General features: G+C 44.3%; 1 protein-coding gene across 2 annotated transcripts in view; it reads left to right on the plus strand.

Annotated features, from left to right (window-relative positions):
• Positions 1 to 25,907, plus strand: part of GK5 (glycerol kinase 5) — a 246,835-nt gene that overhangs the window by 178,267 nt on the left and 42,661 nt on the right. For both annotated transcript variants that reach the window (XM_085633633.1, XM_085633634.1), the window contains 4 exons: positions 13,874 to 14,000; positions 16,054 to 16,158; positions 19,900 to 19,994; positions 24,429 to 24,532. In XM_085633633.1, coding sequence (XP_085489759.1) covers positions 13,874 to 14,000; positions 16,054 to 16,158; positions 19,900 to 19,994; positions 24,429 to 24,532 — 431 coding nt within the window. The remainder of the gene's footprint in view (positions 1 to 13,873; positions 14,001 to 16,053; positions 16,159 to 19,899; positions 19,995 to 24,428; positions 24,533 to 25,907) is intronic.

The following is a 25,907-nucleotide window of genomic DNA, read 5'->3' on the forward strand; positions in this document are numbered from 1 at the left end:
CGAGTAGAGCTGGCAATAACAACGCATCAGAGGGGACAATAATGAGACATAAGAGGAGGCATTAATTAGAGACATTAGAGAGGGCAATACTAGCATCGTTGTCATCAAAGGGGCTGATAAGGCCTAAAAGAGAACAATGGCTAGGAGTCTGTGAGGGTAACCAGACACGACAATAATATGGCACCAGCAAGGGCAATAAACAGGTACTGGGCATCATAGAGGGCAATAATGCAGCATCAGGGAAATGGAGCACCAGGACCAGAAAAATCGACATCATACCTACTTCACTTGGCTGCTGCCCAGTCACAGAGGAGTCCTAATGTTTGTGTGTCCGGGAAGCTGCAGATGGGTGGCACTTCTAGGCAGCACCTCACTCCGGCCTGCTAGGGCTGGCTGCAGCACTGCAGGCTGAGCACAGGCGAGGCCGCGATTCAGGGACCATTTGCCGCCTGGCCCGCGGCCTCCACACAGTGGTTGTTCTGCCACTGTCCTGAAAGTTCAGTGAGGGGCCGCCTAGTGACACTCCTCTGGCAGCCGCTTTGCGCTGAAATTCCAGGGTCCAAAAGGGGGTGGTGATGGACGGAGCATCAGAACCAATCAAACACTCACACCCAGTCAACAGATCTGGGTTTGATCCATCACCGTTCTTTAGCCCACTCTGCCACCCCAGTTCAGACATGGCCATATGCAAATCAGTCTGACCCTGTGCCTCATGGGAACAGTCCAGCACGAACTGCCAAGCCCTGCCTTCCCTGGAACGGAAACAAGCTTCCTAGGACCGGTTTCTGGCATTTCAGCCGTCTTCAGCCAGGCTTGCTTGAATCCAGTGGCAAAGTGAGCAAGGGACTCACGTCTGAGCATACCCTGCCAACTTATGGCGAACAAAGTGGTACAAAAGGGGGTGGTGATGGACGGAGCATCAGAACCAATCAAACACTCACACCCAGTCAACAGATCTGGGTTTGATCCATCACCGTTCTTTAGCCCACTCTGCCACCCCAGTTCAGACATGGCCATATGCAAATCAGTCTGACCCTGTGCCTCATGGGAACAGTCCAGCACGAACTGCCAAGCCATGCCTTCCCTGGAACGGAAACAAGCTTCCTAGGACCGGTTTCTGGCATTTCAGCCGTCTTCAGCCAGGCTTGCTTGAATCCAGTGGCAAAGTGAGCAAGGGACTCACGTCTGAGCATACCCTGCCAACTTATGGCGAACAAAGTGGTACAAAAGGGGGTGGTGATGGACGGAGCATCAGAACCAATCAAACACTCACACCCAGTCAACAGATCTGGGTTTGATCCATCACCGTTCTTTAGCCCACTCTGCCACCCCAGTTCAGACATGGCCATATGCAAATCAGTCTGACCCTGTGCCTCATGGGAACAGTCCAGCACGAACTGCCAAGCCCTGCCTTCCCTGGAACGGAAACAAGCTTCCTAGGACCGGTTTCTGGCATTTCAGCCGTCTTCAGCCAGGCTTGCTTGAATCCAGTGGCAAAGTGAGCAAGGGACTCACGTCTGAGCATACCCTGCCAACTTATGGCGAACAAAGTGGTACAAAAGGGGGTGGTGATGGACGGAGCATCAGAACCAATCAAACACTCACACCCAGTCAACAGATCTGGGTTTGATCCATCACCGTTCTTTAGCCCACTCTGCCACCCCAGTTCAGACATGGCCATATGCAAATCAGTCTGACCCTGTGCCTCATGGGAACAGTCCAGCACGAACTGCCAAGCCATGCCTTCCCTGGAACGGAAACAAGCTTCCTAGGACCGGTTTCTGGCATTTCAGCCGTCTTCAGCCAGGCTTGCTTGAATCCAGTGGCAAAGTGAGCAAGGGACTCACGTCTGAGCATACCCTGCCAACTTATGGCGAACAAAGTGGTACAAAAGGGGGTGGTGATGGACGGAGCATCAGAACCAATCAAACACACACCCAGTCAACAGATCTGGGTTTGATCCATCACCGTTCTTTAGCCCCCTCTGCCACCCCAGTTCAGACATGGCCATATGCAAATCAGTCTGACCCTGTGCCTCATGGGAACAGTCCAGCACGAACTGCCAAGCCATGCCTTCCCTGGAACGGAAACAAGCTTCCTAGGACCGGTTTCTGGCATTTCAGCCGTCTTCAGCCAGGCTTGCTTGAATCCAGTGGCAAAGTGAGCAAGGGACTCACGTCTGAGCATACCCTGCCAACTTATGGCGAACAAAGTGGTACAAAAGGGGGTGGTGATGGACGGAGCATCAGAACCAATCAAACACTCACACCCAGTCAACAGATCTGGGTTTGATCCATCACCGTTCTTTAGCCCACTCTGCCACCCCAGTTCAGACATGGCCATATGCAAATCAGTCTGACCCTGTGCCTCATGGGAACAGTCCAGCACGAACTGCCAAGCCATGCCTTTTGTTCCCATGAGGCACAGGGTCAGACTGATTTGCATATGGCCATGTCTGAACTGGGGTGGCAGAGTGGGCTAAAGAACGGTGATGGATCAAACCCAGATCTGTTGACTGGGTGTGAGTGTTTGATTGATTCTGATGCTCCGTCTATCACCACCCCCTTTTGTACCGAAATTCCAGGGTCATCACTTCTCCAGAGCGTTCTGAAATACTATTGAAAACGCACATTCCTATCCTTGAATATTGGATATCAACACATGCATAATTTACATGAGCGTGCCTGTGCTCTGTCAATGACCTGGCAACAGAGGGTATGAAAGAGCTCAAATGGGATCATAAATTCATAGCTCGTCGGAAGAGCTTTTCTTTATCATGTGCCTTTGGTAAAGAAAACTGAAACTTGGCAAAACACTGCTGTCCTGATTTATAGCCCAGAGCTGGAAAGCGGGAGAAAAAGTAAAGAAAAAAACAATGTAGCTGCCTGCAATTTGAGCGCTTTGTTGGGTGATGATTTCTACTTCGTACCTTCACACAAAAAAATAGGAAAATGAGAGGCAGGACTAAAGGGGCTGAAACATAACTTGTATAACATCTACATTACTAATTTATCATTTAATATTACATTTTTATCGCAGACATATGGCACGTGCTTGCAATATTTTAATGAACCGTTGCACCAGCATGCCAAGCCAGGCCTGTTGGCTTTGCCAGTGCTTGTGTTCTAGTGAGGGTAGGCTGTCGTAGGATCGGAGCAGTGTCATTTTTTAAACATAGAAAGTACTCAGAAGATTTTAGGGCGGCGTTTTTTATGCATCTGCGTACGCCCTGGACCGTGTGAATGCTGCACCCACGTCCCACCCATGATAGTTTCACTTGACTCGAACTAGTATTAAAAAGTCTTAAAACGGAAACCCGCGTGCACATGTTTATGTTTCATTGCATGATTCAAGTGTGAACACAGGGGGCAGAAAGCCCACACGCATGAGAAAAGGCTCCTGTTTTGCATCTTTTAGAGCAGAGAGCTAACAACATTTTACAGCATGTGCAATTCACACCCTAATGTCTGACACGCACAAAAGACAGGTAATTGCTTTTCCACAGTTACCCCTCCATTCATTAGGGGACCAGACAATTAAATATGACGGGGGTCCTTTCGAGTCTGCAGCGATGGATGAGCGGCACCTTCCAGTCTGCCGGGACAATGTGGCCTCCCTCCAGCACCCCTCGAAATAAGGCCAGCGTAAAGCGCCGAGAGGGGACTCCGCGTCTAAAGTCGCTGCAATTTACGGTCGAGTGACTTTCGCACCTACGTGCTACCGACCTGCTCTGGGGCCGTGCTGCCTTCCCGTGGATTCCTTGCCCTGTCAGCAGGGTGCTCTAGTGAAAAGACATTGTGTCCCCTGCCTCACAAACAGCCCTGTGTATACAAATCCACTAGCCCTTTGGCTAGCAACATTTGAAGTCACCGATACACTACAGAACTTGGACCCACTATGCCAGTGTCAGGAACAATTGGCAGAAATATTGCAGACATTTTTGCTTTTTAAACCGTGATGATGAATTGCTGTTCGGGGTGCACTACACACAACAGCTGGAATCATGCCACATCTGGGCTTGTGAATTTTCTTCTGTGGTGGTGGCTCAGCACTTTCAACCAAAAAATAAAACCACAACAATATTATATTCCCAGTCTTTCAAAAGCCCGCGGCTTACCAGCGGCTAAGGCGCACATCGCAGCTCCAGTCTACAGAACAATGTATATGGTGTTTCCTGGCCAGGCCAGCGCTTACCGGGTTTGATCTGCTGCTGCAATATGTTCCAGGCAGAAAAAGGCAGGTGGTGGGGTTCGTAGCAGGTCAATACTGCTTGCGCCGCCTGCATGGTAGCTGACTTTCCGGAACCTGCTACTCCACTCTGACCCACCTGTTGCTTGCTCCGGCACATGTCTTGCACAATCAAGACTGCGGTGCCAAGCTGTGAAAGGCAGGTGGCGCAGACTCCAGTTCAGCAACAGCGTCATCATCTTTTGCACTGCCCCGCCCCAGCTAAGCTGGTAATATTTTTGACTCTGAAATTGGAGTCATTTAGAAAAATGTTGCTAGTGCACTGTGATCACAAGGCAGTTTATACTAAATCAGTCAAGCTTTATACAGTTCATGTTAAGTTTGCGTATTTTCGTAAATTTCTCCGCATCACTTCAAGAACCCGATCACGGAGGGGTAGCCCTGTGTTGAATCTCTTTATTTCATGGTATGCCGGCCTAGTTAATTTTTGCAGCCAGTGCTCGGACTGTGACACACAACTCTGCTTATCTTGCTGCCTGGGGAATATTCAAGGTTGTCTTTCCTGATTTCCATAAGGAGGGTGGTGCCCTTAACCCTATTTGGATTGCAGTCTGTTAGTTGTGTAGGATTCCTCTTAGTCTACTGGTGTACTGATTGGATGAGTCTGAGGTGGTACCCTTGTAAGCTCTCCTCAACATGCAGTTGCAACTCACCCACCAGAACAAAAGCAGACCAAAGGCCAAACTCAGTGAAATGAGTCAGAATTCTGTGCCTAAGGACACTAGGCAAAGAGTTGGAGTGCCCCCAGCACTGAATGCCAACCACCACCAAGGAGTTCCGCTGGCTTTCATGCAGTATCAGTCCCTGGACCTAATCAGTCCCCGGAACCTCAGAATCATGAATCCGTTCCCGCAACTCAGTCTGTTATAGCCTCACATTGGGCGCCATGTCGTGTAGCTCCTACCAATCCGTAGGCCCTGCGCATTGTTCGGATAACATAAACTAAGGGCTTGGTGCCAAGACTGATTCCTGACACCCCAGCAGGATATTTTGGCCTATTAACCAGCTAGCTCACAGTGCCACCGTAAGCTCCCCTAACCTATCAGGGAGCGAATGGTTTCTGGCAACCACTGAACATGACAACCCTGATTCCTCAGGAATTGCAGAAACAGTATAGAACCATACATATAGCTCCCTTTCAATAGTAGTTTGAAAACTGGATGTATCGCGACAGCTGGGGAACCTTTCAGATAACAAGACAAGTTTGCAACAGAAACATTACATGCCCCATGAAGAGAGATGTCCTTGCAAACTAAGGATCCACTCAAAGCATCCTCACAGTCGGAACCACTAAGGAAATAATTGGCCTTTTCAGTGTGGGAACAATTTGGCTTGTTTTTTAAAAACAAATTTATCCAAAACAGTTTTGTTTTATTTTATTTTTCCAGGCACCATGTCTTTCGGAGTGCTTAGGATTTCATCCAATTATAATCACGTTAGGCTTTTTAACAGTATAATCAATTTAAGGCTTTTAATGAATATTTTGAAGGGAAGCTTGCTTTTGAACGATTTTAGAAGTCATGTTTTAACCTTTTATTCCATTTATGGTATACTAGCTATTTAGATAGCTTTTATATATCGACCCTTATTATGCGTAGTGGGTGTTATATTCCCGAGCTAGGCCTACACAGCGAGCCAGCCTATTTCTTACATTGCCCTAGAAAAAAAATTTCAGTTGTGAACTTTTGCACACATTTGCATTCACAACAATGTTGGATTTGTTTATCTGAAACTACTTTGTTTACACATCCAGCTTTGCGCAACATTATCACGATGCCTTGAACATCATGTACTAGGCGTCTCTACGCACTGGGTACAAAAGTTGTCCTATCTTCATCCACGAGGCGACAACGCTATCTACATATCCATAACTTCACTAATCTAACGCGCACATCGCGAGGCCGCCTTTTATCATAAATAATAGGCATCCCAATAGTACAGGAGGTACTTCCGCTGACACTGAGGGTCCTTGCATGCTGAGAAATCACCATGTAGCAACCTGACCGCTCGTGAGGGGTGTCCAGGTCGTGACCAAGACAGGGTCCTTCACCCGATCCCAACAGGTAATGGAGTTTGTATCGTCCCTTGGGCGGATTCTTGGCTCTACACCTACACACACTCTAGGTACACTTAGAGGAGGATTCCCATAGTAGGAGTACACTAGACTACTGTCTTGTTGATATGCCTGCATATATACAATTGTTTAGCACCATTGTAGAACTATATCTACTACTCTTGGTGCTCTTAGTTATGTTGTCCGAACAATGCGCAGGTCCTACGGATTGGTAGGAACTACATGGCGAGCCACTCTAGTTATTTGCAAAGAAGAAAGTTACTGCTAGAGCCTGTGGTCTGGCTGGCAGTAAGTTCACTTGGGATCACACCCTATTTGCACCGGGAAAGCCACTATGATGAGAGCAAGCACTGCATGTACTCCTGGCCCACTTAATCGGAAGTCAAGGGCCACACTAACACCATAGGAGGTACACCATGCAGAATAGATACTAAGTTACTAGTTATTTCTTGAGAGACCATCAGTGCTGAATTTACAGACTTTGTACCATAGAAAAGCCATTAAACTGAGTAATACCAAGACCTATTGTTTGTAGCACTAAGAAATGACAAAAATGTGATTTGAAGAGTTATGTAAAAACAAATGATAATTACTAATAAATAACAAGACTGATCGTCAGCTATAATAACTGATTTTTTATCACCGCACTCCCGATCATTGGTATCTCTTTAAAATTATCGGTGAAGCTGAGTCCTAGGCCAAAGTTGAGGAAATAGTTTTAAATCAAACCAAACAGGGCTGATTCAGGCCTGCATTGGGGCACTTTGGAGTTTTTCCAGCAAACGTTGTAATGTAAACAAAGTTGAGCATAAGTTTTAAAAATCAGATTACAAGCACTTTAACCTTGCTTTTTAGGACTTTACCAATCCTCGACTGCATAATCACAGATAATAATATCTTGATGTGTTTCCTATTTAAAAGAGAGCCTTCTTCGGGAAAATATATAGATCAATTAAGTATGTTAAAATTATAAATATTTAAGGAAAATATTTTCAAGCCAGCAAACTCTTATAAGTTCATTTAACTCTGGTTAATGTTAATTTCACAGCCCAGTCTCACCTGTGGCCTTCAACTATCAATGTCAAATAAAGGGTCGACTTCTTTGACCTACCAGGTATCATACAAGAGCCTAACAACCATGGTTTTGAAACAGTTCCTTGAAACGTAAAGATCGCAAACATAAAGAAATTGGTCCATGTATAAACATAGAACTCTGTCATCCGGAGTCAGTTGCGTTTAAAATTTTTTATACTGCTATTTATTTTGTAGTTGTATTTATATAAAACGTCATATTCGTTACGGGGTGCGAAAGTATATTTGTGGACTTAGGGCCTGATTTAGAATTTGGGAGATAGGAACACCATCGTAAACTTGAAAGAGTACCTACCCGCCAAACTCTAAATCAGACTCTAAGCACGTTACTCCAAGCTTATTACGGCACATTTTCAGAAGTCTCTGCTATGCACACACATAAAAAAACACATCCAATATAGGCCACACTGCCTTAGCATATAATGCACTTGTAATGTGCAGACAAAATATCTGTCATGTTTGTGACCAAGTACCCATCCGCCAACCTCTAAATCCGGCCCTATGCATGCTACTCCATGGTAGTGCTTTGGATGGAACAGTGTGTGTTTACCATGTAGCTTATTCTTTAATTATCTTTTGTGATTTGTGTTGTTATCATGTTTCACCTCTGCACTGTGGTGTGAATAAAAACAAGGGGGAGTGAGGTAGAAGACGTTTAAGCATTGAATAGAAACTCTTGAGGGCTGTGCGGCCTATATTGGAAGTGTTTTGTGGTTGCACGTGAATGGCAGAGACTGCTCAAACTGTGCCCCAGGATTCTTTAATAAATGTAAGTCACCCCTAAGATAGGCCTAACAAGCCCTAAATCAGGGTGCTGTATATTAAAAAGTGGAACATGTACTTTCACATGTTCCAGTAGTAAAAACCCCAAATTCTCGCTTTTACTGTGGAAAGGCTAAAAGCCCCACTGGAAAATACAGAGTTACAGACTGACACCTCAGCCCTGCTAACCTCTGAACGAGACTAATAAAGTTGGTACTCTACGGTATCAAAAGAGTCAGTGCAATATATCCAGTTTAGTGGTTACATTGAATTTAATGTCACTGGTGGGCAAAGGGCAACTTTAGAAGTCGCCTCTTTAGTTTCCAGTGCCCATTTACTGGTGTACTCAGGGTCTGTCCTACAGACTGTTTTCTACCCTCCTGGGGAGACGTGCTAACAACTTCCAGGAAAGATAACAATAGAGGCCTGCCACTGGAGGTGGTGTTACTTCCCCCACGCAGGAAGCAACACAGATGTTATCCCAAAAGGGAAGATTTAAAGGCGAAGCCGCCTTTGGAGGGCAAATGGGGGACTGTTGGAAGAGTGGCAACTCCATTGTTTGAGCACACAGGCTGGCACTAGGTACAGGAGAGGGGAAACAAGTTGTCAACCCAGTTTTCCAGGGGCGTGTAGCCCCCTTGGTAGCGACACCTCTGAGTTGAACTAGGGAGCTCCACACACCTGTAGAGGGGTCCTTCTATATTGTGGGCAGAATGGTGCATCTTGGAATGCCTGGATACCACACTTTGCCGAAAGTGGTCATCAGGTGGGAGGGAACTTAGTAGCGCAATGGCTACTAAATGCATCCTGCCCTAAGGGCATTTTCTGAGCATGAGTAGGGTACCCCTGACATTCCAGACTCTGATCTTGACTGGATTGGAGAAGGACCTTGCTGTACCGTGAAGCCAGCAAAGAGAGACTGTACCAGCGTGGACTGCACCTGCTGAAGCTGGTGGCTAGCAAAGGAGATGGACTGTGCCTGCTGTGTCCTGCTAAAAGAGAAGTCCAGAAGTCTAGAGCCCAGTCAAAGCCAAGCGACTCCAAGGGTCAGTCAGCTGGCCGCCTGCTCACTGCACAGGAACACAACCGCTGAAAAGCCTGCTGGGGCAAGTTGGTAGCCCATAATCTTCAACTTGCCACCAACCGCCACCATGAAGCACCAGGGACCTGGATCCGATACTTAATGTTGCACCCAAGTTCGCTGAAACCGGGATTGTCGTCATAGTGCAGTTGGGATCCCCAGAGTATTTGTTTTCAGTCCAGGAATGATTGGTCTGTGACCACAATATAGGGTGATCGGTAGTACAGTGGTGCACAGGCTTCTGTCAGCAACAAGAGGACTTTGTGGGATGTTGACCCTGTGACCTGGACGGCCTCACCCTCTTCGTATCTCGTCCACAGCACCCTTTGAGCATCTCAAGCATCCTTGAGTTCAAATTTTCCCATAGGAGGTGTGAGTAGTTGATCAAACCCTGTTGTTTCCATTTACTTCGGGTAGGTTAGATTTACTGTTTTCCATTCGAATGTTCTATACTGCAACGCAACAAATAAAACAAGATTTTCTTTCCCAACCTTGCCTGTGTTCTTTTTTAACTGCACATGGCAAAATCACACATTAGACTTGTAAATGACAAACATAGGCACACTGCAAACGGAGAAATATCATAGACACACATATCGAACATGTGGGAGGCATGCTAAAGTTTAAGTTTGCTCCCTGATGTTATGGCCTTTTCCTATTTTTTTGTTATAATTTAGTTTCTGTTTAAAAAAAGTATTATTCACATTACATGTCCATCAGTTTAATAATACCACAATATATCATTTGTGATTGTAAAGCATTCTTATTAGAATTGTTTAAAATATATCAACCACTTTAACTGATTGGTCATTTTGACATTTTGATTAGTTGTTCATCAAGATAGACAAGTCAATACATCTCCAGAAATAGGTGTTGTGCCCAACTTGTAATTAAAATACTGAAAGAGAATGAAGGGAAATTCATACCCAAGTGAGATGCTGTAGGCACGTTGACACCCAGCTAGCCACTTGCCTGTGGCCCCCAGTTCCAGCCTGATCCAGTGACATCGCAGCTGCCTGGGTAATCCCGCTAGGGTTGTCCGTACCAGTTTTCCCATTCACCGTTTCTCCCACCAACAGAAGCCTCACCCCAGGACCTACTTAATGCAGGCCGCAGTGTGACAGCACTGCTGGAGGCAAGCCCGTGCTCCGTCCACAACTGAACCCCACCCAGCGCTATGACCCCTGCCCTCAAAGATACGCCATCACCGAGCTCTACACCCTCGATGCCGCAAAAAACACTGCCAACGCGTCGATCCACGGTAGGACCCTTCACCTGCACCCACTGTCACTTCACCTGCCACTGCACAGACACCAGTCCACCAACCAACCCCACCAGAACACACCACAGACACTACTTGAACAAAAACACCAACTCACATGCTCCCTACTCAACACACTCTCGCTATGCAAGCATTCCACTAAATTATGAAACCTCATCGCCACCCTTGCATCCTACATCGTCTTTTACACACTGACCTGGCTCAAGTCTACATCTGCCCCAGACATTGCCACAGTGATCCCTGGCGGATATAAAATCTCTCGCCAGGACTGCACCAGCAAGCCGGGAGGAGGAACAGCCATCATCCACAAAGACAATACAATGTACCACCACCAACACCACAACCCCCATGAAACATCTCATCTTCAAGCTCCACACGGATGACAAGACAACCATCAGAGGCACCCTCGCACACCAACCCCCCCCCAGGCTCGCGGTCCAGCCTCTGCAACATCATTGCAGACTTCATTGCGCCCCTAGCCTTAGACTCCGAGGACTCCATCGTTCTCAGCGACCTAAATATCCTCATCAACGGCCCCAACAACATAAACACCGCACACCACCTCGACAGTATGAGCAGCCTCGGACTTATCCAAATTATCCATGAGCCTACACACACCACAGGAGAGACACTGGACCCAGTTTTCACCTCCAGCAACCGCGTCAAATACAGCCATGTCACTGAACTCACCTGGACCAATCACTCCATCGTCCATTTCAGCATCTCGAGGCCCCGCACCACCACCCACAAGATGACCAACACTCCCTACAGTTTGGTGGAACAAAATCTTAGAGACCAGCTGGGCAAATGCCCTCAACCACTTCAACCCTGCTACAGCCACCAAACTCGAACAGGGAGTAAAAAATGTCAACACCTGGATCACCAATTACACAGACAGCATTGTCTCCATCAAGAGCAACATCCAGATACAATCCTCCAAAAAGGCCAGCTGGTACACCCAAGAAATCAGAACAGTGAAACGAGACAGCAAACAGTTGGAGAGGGGATCGCGCATCAGCAATAACACCTCCGACAAGGCAGATTTCAAGACTTACCTCAACCTCTACCACCTCCTGCTGACGGCAATAAAGAAGACAGTCATTGCTGCATACAGCGAATCCAGCGCCAACAACACCATGGAACTTTTCAACATTGTTAAGGAATTCTCCAACCCGACTGCCAGCATAAACAACATCACACCCTCACCGGAGATGTGCGACAACCTCTCCCACTTCTTCCTTGACAAGATCGCAACCATATATATAAAACTTCGAACCACAACCCACACCTACGGACTTCCTCAACAGATACACCACCACCCTAACCATCACGAACCACACACTGACCACCTGGAACATCCTTACCACCCAGGACACCACCTCCACCATGAAATCCACCCACTCTGGAGCTCCCACAGACTCCTGCCGCACCACATCTTCAACCTTGGAAACCAAAGGATCGGTTAGGAACTTACCACCCTACTCAACACCTCTATCACCACCACAACATTACCCAACGCCTGGAAATATGCCAAAGTCAGATCACCACTCAAAAAAAACCTCCACTGACCCCAGCAAACTCAAAACTACCGGTCAATCTCCCTGCTCCTATTCCCAGCGAAGTTACTGTAAAAGATTCTCAACAATCAACTCAGGACACAACTGGAGCCGAACCAGCTACTCAATGCCTCCCAATCTGTCTTCCACCGGAATCACAGTACCAAAACCGCTCTAATCGCAGCCACTGACGACATCCCAGGCCTCCTTTACCGAGGAGAAACAGAAGCTTTGATCCTCCTCAACCTCTCGGCAGCCTTCGACATCAAATCCTACCACACACTGATTGAAAGACTCCACCACATTGGCATCCAAGGGGATGCGCTCTAATGGATCACCTCTTTCCTCACCGGAAGAACCTAGAGGATCCACCTCCCACCTTTCACCTCTGAACCCAAGGAGAGCACCTGCAGTGTCCCCCAGGGTTCATCCCTCAGTCCCACGCTCTTCAATGCATATATGACCCCGCTGGCCAACATTGTCCGATCCCAGGGTCTCAACATAATTTCCTACGCAGACAACACCCAATTCATCCTCTTACTCATCAGCGACCCCACCACCACCAGAACCAACTTCCACAGATGGATGAAAAATTTCACTGACTGGATGAAGAACAACTGCCTGCAGCTGAACACAGACAAGAGGGAAGTACTGATCTTTGGCAACAAAAGAAACACATGGAACGACTCCTGGTCCCATGAGACCTTAGACCTGCACCCAGTCCCTTCAACTATGCCAGAAACCTCTGAATCATCATTGACAACAAGTTCACCATGAAATCACAGATCAACACCATCTCCTCTGCCTGCTTCCATACTCTGCCCATGCTAGGTAAGATATTCAAGTGGCTACCCCTACATACAAGATGCACTGTGACACGAGCCCTCATCACCAGCAGACTGGACTCTGGCAACACCCTGTATGTAGGAATCACTGCACACCTCCTACAGAGACTTCAGACCAAACAGAAAGCCACATTCAGACTCCTCCTCGGCCTTCCCTGATGATTACACCCCATTTCGGGCAACTCCACTGCCTCCCCATACAGTAGAGATGCCAATTCAAGCTCCTGACCCACATACACAAGGCTCTATACAACCTAGGACCTGCCTACATTAGCCACCGCCTGAACTTCCACAAACCGTCCAGAAGACTACGTTCTGCCTCCCTTTCACTTGCCTATACTCCCTGCATCTACCGAAGCAGAAGTGGAGGAAGCTCCTCACTTCCGGAATTCCGAATGGCCCTCAAGACCTGGCTGTTTGAATAAGCCTCCGGGTCTTGCAAGGGCCTAGATAACCTATTGGGTGATTAGCTGCGTTTTCTAAATCCTGATTTATTGATTGATGCTTTGGGGCAGTGTGACATAACTTGTTGGATAGGTTAGAGATCATTTGACTTGTGTGTGTAGAATGTCCTTACTCCATTACAGACCAAAACATCGTGCTATGGTCTTGCTCGCACATTGACACCATAATTGTAGTTTCCTGGGGTCATACCCCTTGGTTAGCACTCTGTGGCTCTTGAGATAGTGTTGTACTTTACAAATACGAAAAAATATATGCATATATATATACATACCTTGCTATGTGAACTTTGATCTCTTGCCTAGTTTGTGGAAGAATGTGGCACCACAACAAAACTTAAATTTCAAGGTTTTTAAGATATTTTGGAGTACATTGTTTCTGCAAACTTGATTGTTAAATAAGAACGTTTTTACATATGCAAAGAAGCTGTGCCTAAAGTGTGGCTGAACTCTTGCACCATTTGTTCTACAGGTTGCTGACCAGCAGTCGGCTATGTTTGGAGAATGCTGTTTTGACGTGGGAAACGTTAAACTCACCATGGGAACAGGCACTTTTATGGCCATTAACACTGGGGACACACTTCATACATCCATGGCAGGTAAACTGAAATGCTACATCTATTTTATTGTGACAAAAAAATGTGGCCCGAAGCTCCTGCCTTGTTGGATAATACCCTTTATCAACGGTCCACTCAAGAGGTTGGAGGCAAGTTATAGTTATCAAAGTTGCAAATGAATGTTGAGTGTATCTACCCAAAATCCAAGAAGGTTCTTTTGTGAATAAGATTGACAAATGTAACTTTTTCTTTTAATTGTTCTTTTATTCTCCTAATTTATATCTTGATTAAATCACGTAATAGTCTCCTTAATTTGGTGCAGAGAGATTGAATTAGAGATGGGGTAGAGCCTGTGACAGATCTCACCTAACTGGAGGATTTAACCTATATATTTATGAGCCTTGAGAAAGCCCCAGGCCATACAGCCTCATAGGGGGCAAAACACGTCAGCTGATCTGGAAATGTCAACATCTAAAATCACACACTGGAATGTGATGTAATTCAAGAAATAAATTAAGGAGACTAGGACGCGATGTAATTCAAGAGCTAAATTAAGGAGACTAAAAGAATAATTAAGGGAAAAAGTTACATTTGTCAATCTTATTCACAATAGAACCTTTTGTGCGCCTATTCAAGACAATAACTTACTCTTGAATTTTGGGTAGATACACTCAACATTCACCTGCACAGCTATTTTATTGTAATTATGGCTATGGAGGTAAAATAAATGATCTTCACTGGCCTTATATTATGGTAAGGTGCTGTACTGTTCTTCCTCAATAAATGTATCACACAACAATCATTGGAATCTTACAGACAGGGCCATGTTTTGACCAATACAACACCCCCAAATGAAAATCAATAAATAATAAGGAAGACCCCCGACAATTTGCTCAGTTTGCTCTTGCAATTTATTATGTGATACAATGATTAACCAAGCATATGACAGGACTCTGCCAATAACAGACTAACATGTCCACCACTCAAATTAATGTCATATTTCACTATACAACTTCACCACTAATCCTTTATGGGTTCCGAAGTAGCGTGCTACTCGCTGAAAAAGCACTTTAACACCTCATCATGGGTAGCAAGAGCTTTATAAATGCAATTCCAATACAATACAGTAGTAATGGGCCTCTATATGTTCTTGGCTTGTTATCCTATTTAGCAGCTCTAACAAGGCAGTTAAGTTCAGAATAGCCTTTTTGAAAATTAAAAATAAGCAAACCAGGTCCCATGTCGGCTGCCACGTGTTGTTGGATTGCCAAGCTTTCATCAAGTGTGTTGTGGTGTTTCATTATTTTTATTTTTTATTTTTTATTTTTTTTTTGAAACCGTTTATTACAAGACTCAAAAATATACAAATATGGGCCTACAACCTTCCGGCCGGCCGCTAGCAATGAAAGGAGCATACGATATACATTTATAAAACACATGGTGCTGCGGCAGAGCATGCACAGGAGTTAACATCGTTGCGAGCCACACCATCCAGACCCCACTATACGGTTCCATTTTAAACTTAAAGAACAAGAAGTACAAACAAACCCACAAGGCAATCCTCAATCGGGAATAGCAACACGTGCTCCCCTAGAGGGGAAATCCTAGCAAATGTGTTTCATTATTTTAAGAAAACTGACAGAGACATGAAGAAAAAACACACTGTAACTTCCGCGACTACTTTCTTATTGTGCCTCTAAACACAACCTGCCTGGTGTGCCTGCACTGCTGTTAGCACATCCCTGACCAGGCTGTAAACCCAATGGCTTAGAGAGAATGCACACACCACCTGGCTTTTACTGGATAAAGGCCAAGACTCTGAACAGGGAGACAATCCGTTGTTCTAAGCACTTGTGTAAGTGATGGGACATTCAAGGGGGATCACAGGGAATCCTCAATGGTGAGCATAGCATCAAAGTATGAAGTACAGAACATGATCGAAGAAACCGTAGTCTAGAACAGCTTCTCAGTGCTGTGGACCAGGTGGCCTTTCGTCTTTATCATTTGTTTCCTATGCATTTCCTGCTTGTCTTGTATAATGTAATATTGGGAATGTAATTTGATGTTGATTACAACTTAATTTGTGTTCGTAAAGGTCTCTACCCTTTGATTGGCTGGAAGATTGGCAAAGAACGTGTCTGTTTAGCTGAAGGTAATTCATCAGACACCGGCACAGCTATTAAATGGGCTCAGAAACTCAGTAAGTGATACAATTATATATATTTTGTTTTATGACTATTTTCCTTTTCTGATAGAGGCTTCTAACCACAGATTCCTCACCTTTGAATATTCCCCAAGTGTAACACTGAATCTGGAAACTTTTCAGCAGTACCACTGCATGCCAGCAGGTGGAGCTGTGGGTCACACTGATGCTGTCCACTCTGGAAATGATGTGCGAGGCATATGTAGGCGCCACTCCCACATGTTGACATCAGTTTCTTTCTTTTCTCGCTTCCAGACACTGATCTGGAGCTCTTTTTTTTATCTCTCATAGACGTTATCTCAACGGAGGTCTTCAGTTTATTGTAGATCTATGCTCTCTCAATGCCTTCCTCCTGAAGCAGAAATTCAAAATGTTCACTGTGGCCCAGGTCTTGTCTGCCCTCGACCCTGGAGACTGGATAGTGGCGCTGGACCTGCAAGATGCCTTTTTCATGTACTCATCTTGTGGGCCCATCAGCGCTACCTGTGGTTTTTGGTAGGAGAAGAGCATTTTAAGTTGCCTGTGCTCACCTTTGATCTCACCAGTGCCCCATCAGGTTTTCACGTAAGTGATGGTGGGAATGGCAGCACACCTTTCCGTTGTGACTCCTTTCACAACAGTCAAACCATCACTCTGCCGGCGTTCTATGCTCTGCCTCACCCCTCTAAGAAGGAGGCAAAACTCCATTGTTTAGGACCCTAAAAGAACACTGAGCTTTTACATTGATCGTACCTAAGAACACCAGGGGGACAGTCAGCTCTTCATAGGGTTCTTTGGAGTGAAAAAGAGCAAGGCAGTGCAGAAGAGAACAGTCTCCCGCTGGGTCATGCTCTGCTATAAAATCTGCTTCACATTGGCCACTCTCCAGAAGGACTGCATACTTATTCTAACAGGGCGAAAGCATCTACTATTGCATTAGCCTGTGGAGTCCCTGTCCTAAACATTTGCTAGGAAGTTACATGGGCGTCCCTCCATACATTCACAAAGCACTATCGCCATGACAGTCAGGTTCATCAGGAGGGGCATTTTTCCCCCTTGCTCTTGCAGACTTTCTGGTTTGAATCCATTGACAGACTCACCTCCGTATAGGTATTGCTTTTACATCCATTCAAAATGTGAGGAATTCACAGTTAGAAGTCTGTATCTGAAGAACAAGTTACTCACCTTTGGTTACTCTTTTTCTGGTAGAAACTCTATCTAGCCCCTGATTCCTAACCTACCCTTCCATCCTCCCTGTTCTGTGATGGGACTGCACCCATTATTAAGAACCCAAGTCTAGGAATCTGCACACTGTCTACCGATTTGCATTTAGGGCTCTGCGTCTCGGGGCGCAGACAGTCACGAAAGCAAGTTGCGGGAGTGATGCCTATATAGGCTCTACACATCATTTCCTGAGTGGAACGGCATCGGTGCAGAGCTTCAAAGTGCCACTTTCCAGCCCGCTGAGGTACTACTGAAAAGGTTCCGGATCCAGCCTGTTGCTGGTGCAAATTCAAAAGGTGAGGAGTCTGCAGTTATTGGTAAACTGAGCACACATTTTTTTTATATACCATATAAGTATTTCAGTTTCATTTGCATTGATTGAAATGTGGCAGCCAACTTGTGCCAACTTATGTGTCAATCACATTGTGTGGCTCTTGTAAATGAATTAAAAGAACATAGCTACAACTCAGGGACCCAATATAAGGGATAGAATGGAATGCTATTTGTTGATAGAAAAAATAATTAGTAATCTTTGCCTACTTTTTAAATCTCCTGAAGAGTAATGGCAATTAATAAATAATGGACTTATTGCAGGGGCAGGTGTTGGCAACAGTGCAACCGGGGTGGGTGTCCGCAGACTTCAAAGATAAATACTTAGACATTATACCATGGCAACATCATCAAAAGTGTCTCAGGCCTTTGTGGAGGAACCATTGCAGTCGTGACAGCTGCTCCTTGCTGTCGAGTGTTTACAGCTAACCTGTTTACCCTCCACAGTCCTTTCAAAGAGTATCCTGTTGAGACTCTCATTTAAGACTATAATTTCTAAAAGAGAAGCTCAAGTGACATCTCTACTCAGTGCCAACAAGAATAGTGCCTTCCCTCCTTCAAAGACGTTCAATCCAGGATGCCACTGACTCTTACCAGACCCACAATCACACCTTGGCTTCAGTGAATTTTGAGCCTTGTGAACTTTTCTGTCTACAGTTAAACTAGGCAGACAATAAGACAGACTCCCCTGCTACCTGTTTACTCATTTTTGCCAGTCCATTGATGTCCCTGAGGAGACTGTCTCAATTCCTTCCAGCCTTCTTCTAGTTCTCTCACGGTGGTCCTTGAACTCTATCTACTTTTAAAGAACCATCCTTTCCTCCCACTCACATATTTAAGTCTTTGTCATCCCTTCAAATTTTACATACTCTAGAAGATATACGAAGGGGACCTCTCCAAAAGTCTCCTTGAACGGTAAGCAGATTTACTGGCACAAACATCATTCATCCCTGTCCTCCTGAGAAAAGTGGTCCAAATCCACACACACCACACCGCTCAATGCTGGTGAACGACTTAAGAATGCACAGCAGTTTGGCACAATCATTTCATCAAGGTGCTTTCTTTGGCGTGGTTGCATGAACTATTTAGATACAGTAGGTCATTGTTTCTTTAGTATGTTAAGTGGTTGCTCATGGATATTAACAGGAATCATGTTTGATAGATATGTTCTGTATAGATGGCATTGTGGATGCACAAGCACTTCATGTCACAAAAACAATATTTTTTGATAGTTTGTTCAGTAGATGTATTTTTCTTCCTAATTCTCTATTTTGTATGCCCACACTGTTTTATGATGTTTCTATTTATGGCATGCATGCTTTATGGGTTCAGTAAAAAACAGAAATAAACTATTTGATGATGATATGTTCTGTGGAAAGCAAAGCATAAATCTACATTTGAGATCCTTTATGGTGGCAGAATTATGATGATGGCCTATTTTTTGGATAGACTCATCCAGTGATGTATTGTGATTTTGCTCAGGTTTTTTTAGCACTTTCCTGCATGCATTTGTGGGTGCATTTTGTGGCCTTGCTATCAACTTTAGAGCTGGCAGATAGCAACAGGACCTTGAGGGTTTCTTTCTGATGTCACAGTGATAGCCTAATTCCTGACCTATTAGGTGCTCTGTGATAATGAACTGATTTAATGAAGGCGGGTTTTTGCCTATTAGCCCTGGAAAAGCCTTTTTAATTTTTTTTTTATCTTGCAGTGTTTATTTTAATGTATGTATTGTTTTATTTTATTGTTTAGAGCAAAAGGTTTGTGGCAATATTTAGATGGGTAAAAGTACTTTTCAATTAATAGACAAAGTAATTAGTTCATAGTTCTAGGTAGAAGAGCTTACATATTATGTTATTTGTTTCAGATATTTTGTCAGAAACATTCAGTATAGAATATTTGTGGTACTTTTTGTGAAACGCTTGCTATAGGCTGCTCAGATTTTCACTTGGGATTCCTGTCTATGATCCTGAATTATAAGCTTTCATACCAGTTTAGGAGGTGGCATTCTATTTGACTGTTTATATTGTAGGTGGATTTAAATGGCCACCAAACATTTAGCTGAGCTGAGAATTTGTTAAAACTTGAAGGTGCTATCATAATGTCCTTGATAATATATACTTTATTACATTTTTTTTCCTAGAGATGTTACACCTAAATTTGAATTGTGAATCATGTTGTCTGTTATTTCTTGATGCTTTGCAGATTTGTTTGACAGTGCTGAAGAAACCGCAAAAATGGCAAAAAGTTTGCCTGATTGTGATGGTGTTTATTTTGTTCCTTCTTTCAGTGGGCTACAGGTAAGACAGCTTTTTGAAACATATGTAACCCAGTTCCTAAAACTGGCAGGTAAAACTTGTGTTATTAATTTACATGTTTATAAAAACAATGGTGAGAAATAGAGTTGAATGCTCAGTGTAGCAAACCTTGTGCCATGGTTGAGACCTTATCTTACGTTTTGGGGTTGCAGTGACTCTCTCCATGAGTCAGTAGGAACTGTACACGTAGTTGCTGGTAGAAGGTAAAAGTTAGTCAGGGATGGGAGATTGTAGTAGGAGGAAGTCTGGGTAGGTTTGAGGTGAGCATCAAGACAAGGTCTAAATCTGTCATAAGAAGAATTAAGTTAAGGATTTAGTAGAAAGAGGAAGCTATAAGAAGGGAGTTGCTATGGGTGGGCGTGGTTTAGTAGGGGAATTCAGCAGGGATGAGTCTTGGGTGTCAGGATTTATTGGACAAGCGTTACTGGGTGTGGTACAAATGAGTAGGAGTTGGTGTGATTTGGAAAAGCAGAATTGGAAGGGCAGGGACGTTTTAGGGAAATCAAAGTAGATGGGAGGTATTGGGGTGGAAGATTATCAAGTGTTGTTAATAGGTGGTTGTATCGAGTAGAATGATAGTTTGTCAGGCAACTGTTAGGCCGAGGAGAAGGCTGGTGTAAGATAAGTGTTAGTAGGTGACAGTAGTAGAACTGAGGCAATAGTTGGTCAGACAGGAGTTTGCAGTAGTGTTAGATTGAAAGAGGTGGTAATCTGCAGTGTGTGTTTAGTTAGTTGGTAGTGGAGTTGCCCGTAGACTGTTGTTGGGGGTTGGTCAGAGGAATAGGTTTGTTAGAGACTAGTATATGATTAGGAGTTTGTTGGAGGCCAGAGTTGATTATTGTCTGGGGTGAATGGCTTTGGCTTATTAGTAGAAGATGAACGTAAGTAAAACTAATCCAAGCTACAGTGTTAAATCAGTTACTCAATGTGTTTGGAATCACCATCTTAATAATGTAACTCTATTGAAACTTGAAAATCGCTATTTCAAATATTTGTTATAATTTGAAAGTCAAGTTTGGCATTACTAATGGATGCCACCACCATGTTTTGGCACTTGAATATTAGTTGTACATAGCAGGCAGTGTGAGTTGGTGCGAGGAACTCGTTGGTGGATGTCATGAGTGGAGGTAATAAGATTTAGTAGACCGTGGTTGTTGCTATTTGGGAGGTTTTTATGAGAATTAGTTGATAGACAGGAGGTTATGTAAGTTAAAGTTAGTAAGGTGTGTGATGTAGTAAGACCGAGGGTTAGGAGCAGGAAGTTCTAGCAGGCAGGTATCCATATGGTTATGAATTCGCCGGAGGTGAACTTGATGCAAGGAGGATTGAATAAGGCAGTTGTCACACATAAACCGCACTCTAAACCTGGATGAATCTAACCTTCCTGAGCATGATACACCCTCTGATTCCTGAGGCAAGTCTTCTGGTTTGTTAGTGACTGCTTTAGAAGTGCAAGACAAAGCTGCATTTTCATCTAGTCCTGCTCCCTTTTTGTGATGAGTATCGAGTGTCTATGTCTTGTTTATTACACTTGTGTCAGGCCCTTCACTTTCTCACTCCTCTTGCCTATGGGGCAATGATGGATGCTCTGAAAACTGAAAACCCCAGTAATATTGAATTTCGTAAGATATCATTTTTGTTCTGCATTACTATTTATAAAGCTGCAGATCATGTGTATACTTTCTGAGCAATTCTTTCTGGCTAGGGAATGGCTGTCTGTTCTGAAGTGCATTAATTTATAGCAAGTTAGTTTTTTAGGAAAGGTAAATACAATACTACATACCTGCTTATTGTATTACAGGTATGTTTTACATTCTGGATCTGATCCATTTTGGATTGAGAGGGATAAGATGTATTGCAAGTGTTGGACTGGACATTCATGGTGGTTTTTTTCCTTAACTTTTTGCCTTCAATCCTCTTGTTTTTGCTGACTTTGATTTGCTGGCCCTAGAATCCTGCACACTTTACCACCAAAATTTATTTGTAAGTCCTTTGTAAAGTGGTACTACATATACCTAGGGGATTTAAATGAAATGCTACCAGTGGGACTTTAAACTCTTACATGTCCTGGTAATGAAAAACTCTTACATTTGTCTTTCTCTACTGCAAGTCCTGCTACTTTCATAGGATAACATTGGGTTACCTTTATAAGTGCTAACTTCCAATTGGAAGCAGGTGGGATAGTCAAGTATGGTCTCTAAAGAATTGTAATTTAAAACCCTCTTTAATGGTAAAGTTGGATTTTAGGTCGCAAATCCAAAAATGCCACTTTTAGAGCATTGACATTTTCCTGTACTAACCATTTGGTGGCTGCAGTCTGTCTCATGGGTCACATGATTAGGTGTAGCTAGCAGTTGGTCTTTGTGTATTAGTTCCTGACCGCGAGACAAAGGGGGACTAAGTTTTGGCAGGATAGGCCATCTCACACTTGCACATCACAAGAGCTCTGCCTCAGCACACTTAGAAAGGGTTTCACACTAGTCTTTTGTCCCCTCAGACAAGTGGGGGCCAGGGCAGGGAGGCAGGAAATGCCCGAGCCTTTCTAAGGGAAGGGCTCTAGAAGCTTCTCCCGCTTCAAAATGGGCTCTTGGTATAAATAATGGACCCTCAAACCCAACTCTTCAAAACGCTTCTGGACCTGTGAACTCTGCCAGGAAAAAGGACTGCCCAGCTGTGAAGTATGTCCTGCTGACCTACTTTCTACCTAAAGACTGCTTTGCTGCCCACGGCCTGCTGTTACAGCACCAGGTCTTCTCTGCTGCTTTGAGCTGCCCTGCTGAACCCAATCTGCCTATGTTGACCTAGAACTCCAGGAAACCTCTGAGGGTCAGTTGGCTGGCCCCCTGTTCAAAGCCACAGAGACATAACAGGCTTCTTTGACATTGACACTTCTCCATGCATCTAGACGCAGCGTGACACAGCCTGACATCAACGCTGGCCCAGTACAATGCAGCTCGTCCTCAACAAATCTCCGCACAAGTCCTCACAAGCACCGGTGGCTTCTTTGATGCCAATGCAGCCAGATGTCAACACTGGCCCAGAGCGATGCATCTTGTCTCCTGTGCCAGAGCATTACAGCCCAAGTCTCAGCCACCCCCACCGGCTTCCTCACCGATGACGCAGGACCTCACATCGCAGCTCTTCGTCGACGGTCATCGACTCCAACGCTGTGCGACCCTTCTCAATGCTGGACCTTGCATAGTAGCTCCTAGTCGATGTCTCCTCGACGCCGGCCTATGCATCCCGACGCAAGCACTTCATATCTCGACGCCCAGGCCACAAGGTACTTTGTCAGCAAACTAAATTCAGTCCTGTATCGAGCCCACACTCCATTGTGGTCGGCCTAAATGTGTGATGTGGACCCGGTCTGCTGCAACCAGATAACAGTGGATGGCAGTTTTTGCTTCTTAGCGCTTGATTTTGACAAAACCGTTAAAATTTCATAGTTCCAGTTCTAGTTATTGTTTTTCTGTCATTGTGGTTTCAAATAATTGATTATTATTAATATTTGTATTCTTTTTTTTAAATTGGTGTGGGATTTTTCTTGTGTTGTGTTTGTTTAACTTCACTATTTAGTGCTGCATAAATACTTTATACATTGCCTCTAAGTTAAGCCTGACTACTTTTGTGCCAAGCTACCAGAAAGTTAAGCACAGGTTAATTTTCGGTTTGCCTGCATTTCACCATGGTAAGAAAAATGGTTGCTGCTCAAATAGCCCCTCACCCGCCATTAAACCCAGTTTCCTACAAGGAAATAAAAGGCATATGAGCCAACTCAATCACGAGTTAGCACATTAATGTGCACTATAGATACACAAAAACTGCAACCAAGCAAGATTTTCAGGCTATCTACTTGAAGTAAATGTGCATACAATTAATCTAAATGGGAATCCTTTACATAGTCTGCACTTATTCTGAAATGTTGCATAATCTGGCCATCCTGCATGCCTTTTTCAAAAGTGCCTTGAGTTCAGTCAATGTCTGTGTTACAGGTGTGTAAATCTTCTAGAGGTTGCCGCATCCTGATTATGCACAAACTCCCTTTTGGTTTACCTCATTTGAATATGATTGTGTGACTTGTATTCTCACTCTCAGCCTACATAGGAAAGTGGAGATTGATTTGGATTCATTATAGGGAGAGCAGAGAGAATTAAATATGTAAACTTTTAGAGTATATTCACATTCAGTCTGTAAATTGAGTATTGTCACATTGTGATGTTATAAATTGATCGCATTACACTGCTTATATACTCTTTCAATTTTCTTCCTCTCAATACGCGGCATCTTTTTGGTTATATGTAAGTGTTTATTTTCATGTTTTATTTTTTATTACTGTATTACTCCTTCAGTTCCTTTCAAGTCATCCACCACATCGGTGATAGTTCTGTGCTTCTTACTGTCAAGTATGTATTCTAGGCTCCAGTGAACGATCCTTGTGCGTGCGCATCTTTCATGGGCCTGAAGCCTTCCACCACCAAACACCATCTTGTTCGAGCCATACTGGAGTCTATAGCCTTCAGGTATTCATGTATTTATTATAGCACTTGTATTGCGCCGGCCTCACCAATAGATAGCTCAGCGGTCCCACTAGAAAACATCGATCACAACAGTCTAGAGGCGAAGTTCTCCTACAAGGAATGGAAAGGAGAGAAGGGGTAAGAGTTAGGGAGTAGAATAATGGAAGATACTTCTTGAAGGAGAGGAGGGGTAAGAGGGAGTAGCATAATGGAAGATGCTTCTTGAAGGAGAGAAGGGGTAAGAGTTAGGGAGTAGAATAATGGAAGATACTTCTTGAAGGAGAGGAGGGGTAAGAGGGAGTAGCATAATGGAAGATGCTTCTTGAAGGAGAGAAGGGGTAAGAGTTGGGCAGTAGAATAATGGAAGATGCTTCTTGAAGGAGGAAAGGGGTAAGAGTTAGGGAGTAGAATAATGGAAGATGCTTCTTGAAGGAGAGAAGGGGTAAGAGTTAGGGAGTAGAATAATGGAAGATACTTCTTGAAGGAGAGGAGGGGTAAGAGGGAGTTGCATAATGGAAGATGCTTCTTGAAGGAGAGAAGGGGTAAGAGTTAGGGAGTAGAATAATGGAAGATACTTCTTGAAGGAGAGGAGGGGTAAGAGGGAGTAGCATAATGGAAGATGCTTCTTGAAGGAGAGAAGGGGTAAGAGTTGGGCAGTAGAATAATGGAAGATGCTTCTTGAAGGAGGAAAGGGGTAAGAGTTAGGGAGTAGAATAATGGAAGATGCTTCTTGAAGGAGAGAAGGGGTAAGAGTTAGGGAGTAGAATAATGGAAGATACTTCTTGAAGGAGAGGAGGGGTAAGAGGGAGTTGCATAATGGAAGATGCTTCTTGAAGGAGAGAAGGGGTAAGAGTTAGGGAGTAGAATAATGGAAGATACTTCTTGAAGGAGAGGATGGGTAAGAGGGAGTAGCATAATGGAAGATGCTTCTTGAAGGAGAGAAGGGGTAAGAGTTAGGGAGTAGAATAATGGAAGATACTTCTTGAAAGAGAGGAGGGGTAAGAGGGAGTAGCATAATGGAAGATGCTTCTTGAAGGAGAGAAGGGGTAAGAGTTGGGCAGTAGAATAATGGAAGATGCTTCTTGAAGGAGAGAAGGGGTAAGAGTTAGGGAGTAGAATAATGGAAGATGCTTCTTGAAGGAGAGAAGGGGTAAGAGTTAGGGAGTAGAATAATGGAAGATGCTTCTTGAAGGAGGGAAGGGGTACGAGTTAGGGAGTAGAATAATGGAAGATGCTTCTTGAAGGAGAGAAGGGGTAAGAGTTAGGGAGTAGAATAATGGAAGATGCTTCTTGAAGGAGAGAAGGGGTACGAGTTAGGGAGTAGAATAATGGAAGATACTTCTTGAAGGAGAGAAGGGGTAAGAGTTAGGGAGTGGAA

The sequence above is a fragment of the Triturus cristatus genome, chromosome 11 (genome assembly GCF_964204655.1).
Source record: "Triturus cristatus chromosome 11, aTriCri1.1, whole genome shotgun sequence".
Classification (NCBI taxonomy): Eukaryota; Metazoa; Chordata; class Amphibia; order Caudata; family Salamandridae; genus Triturus; species Triturus cristatus.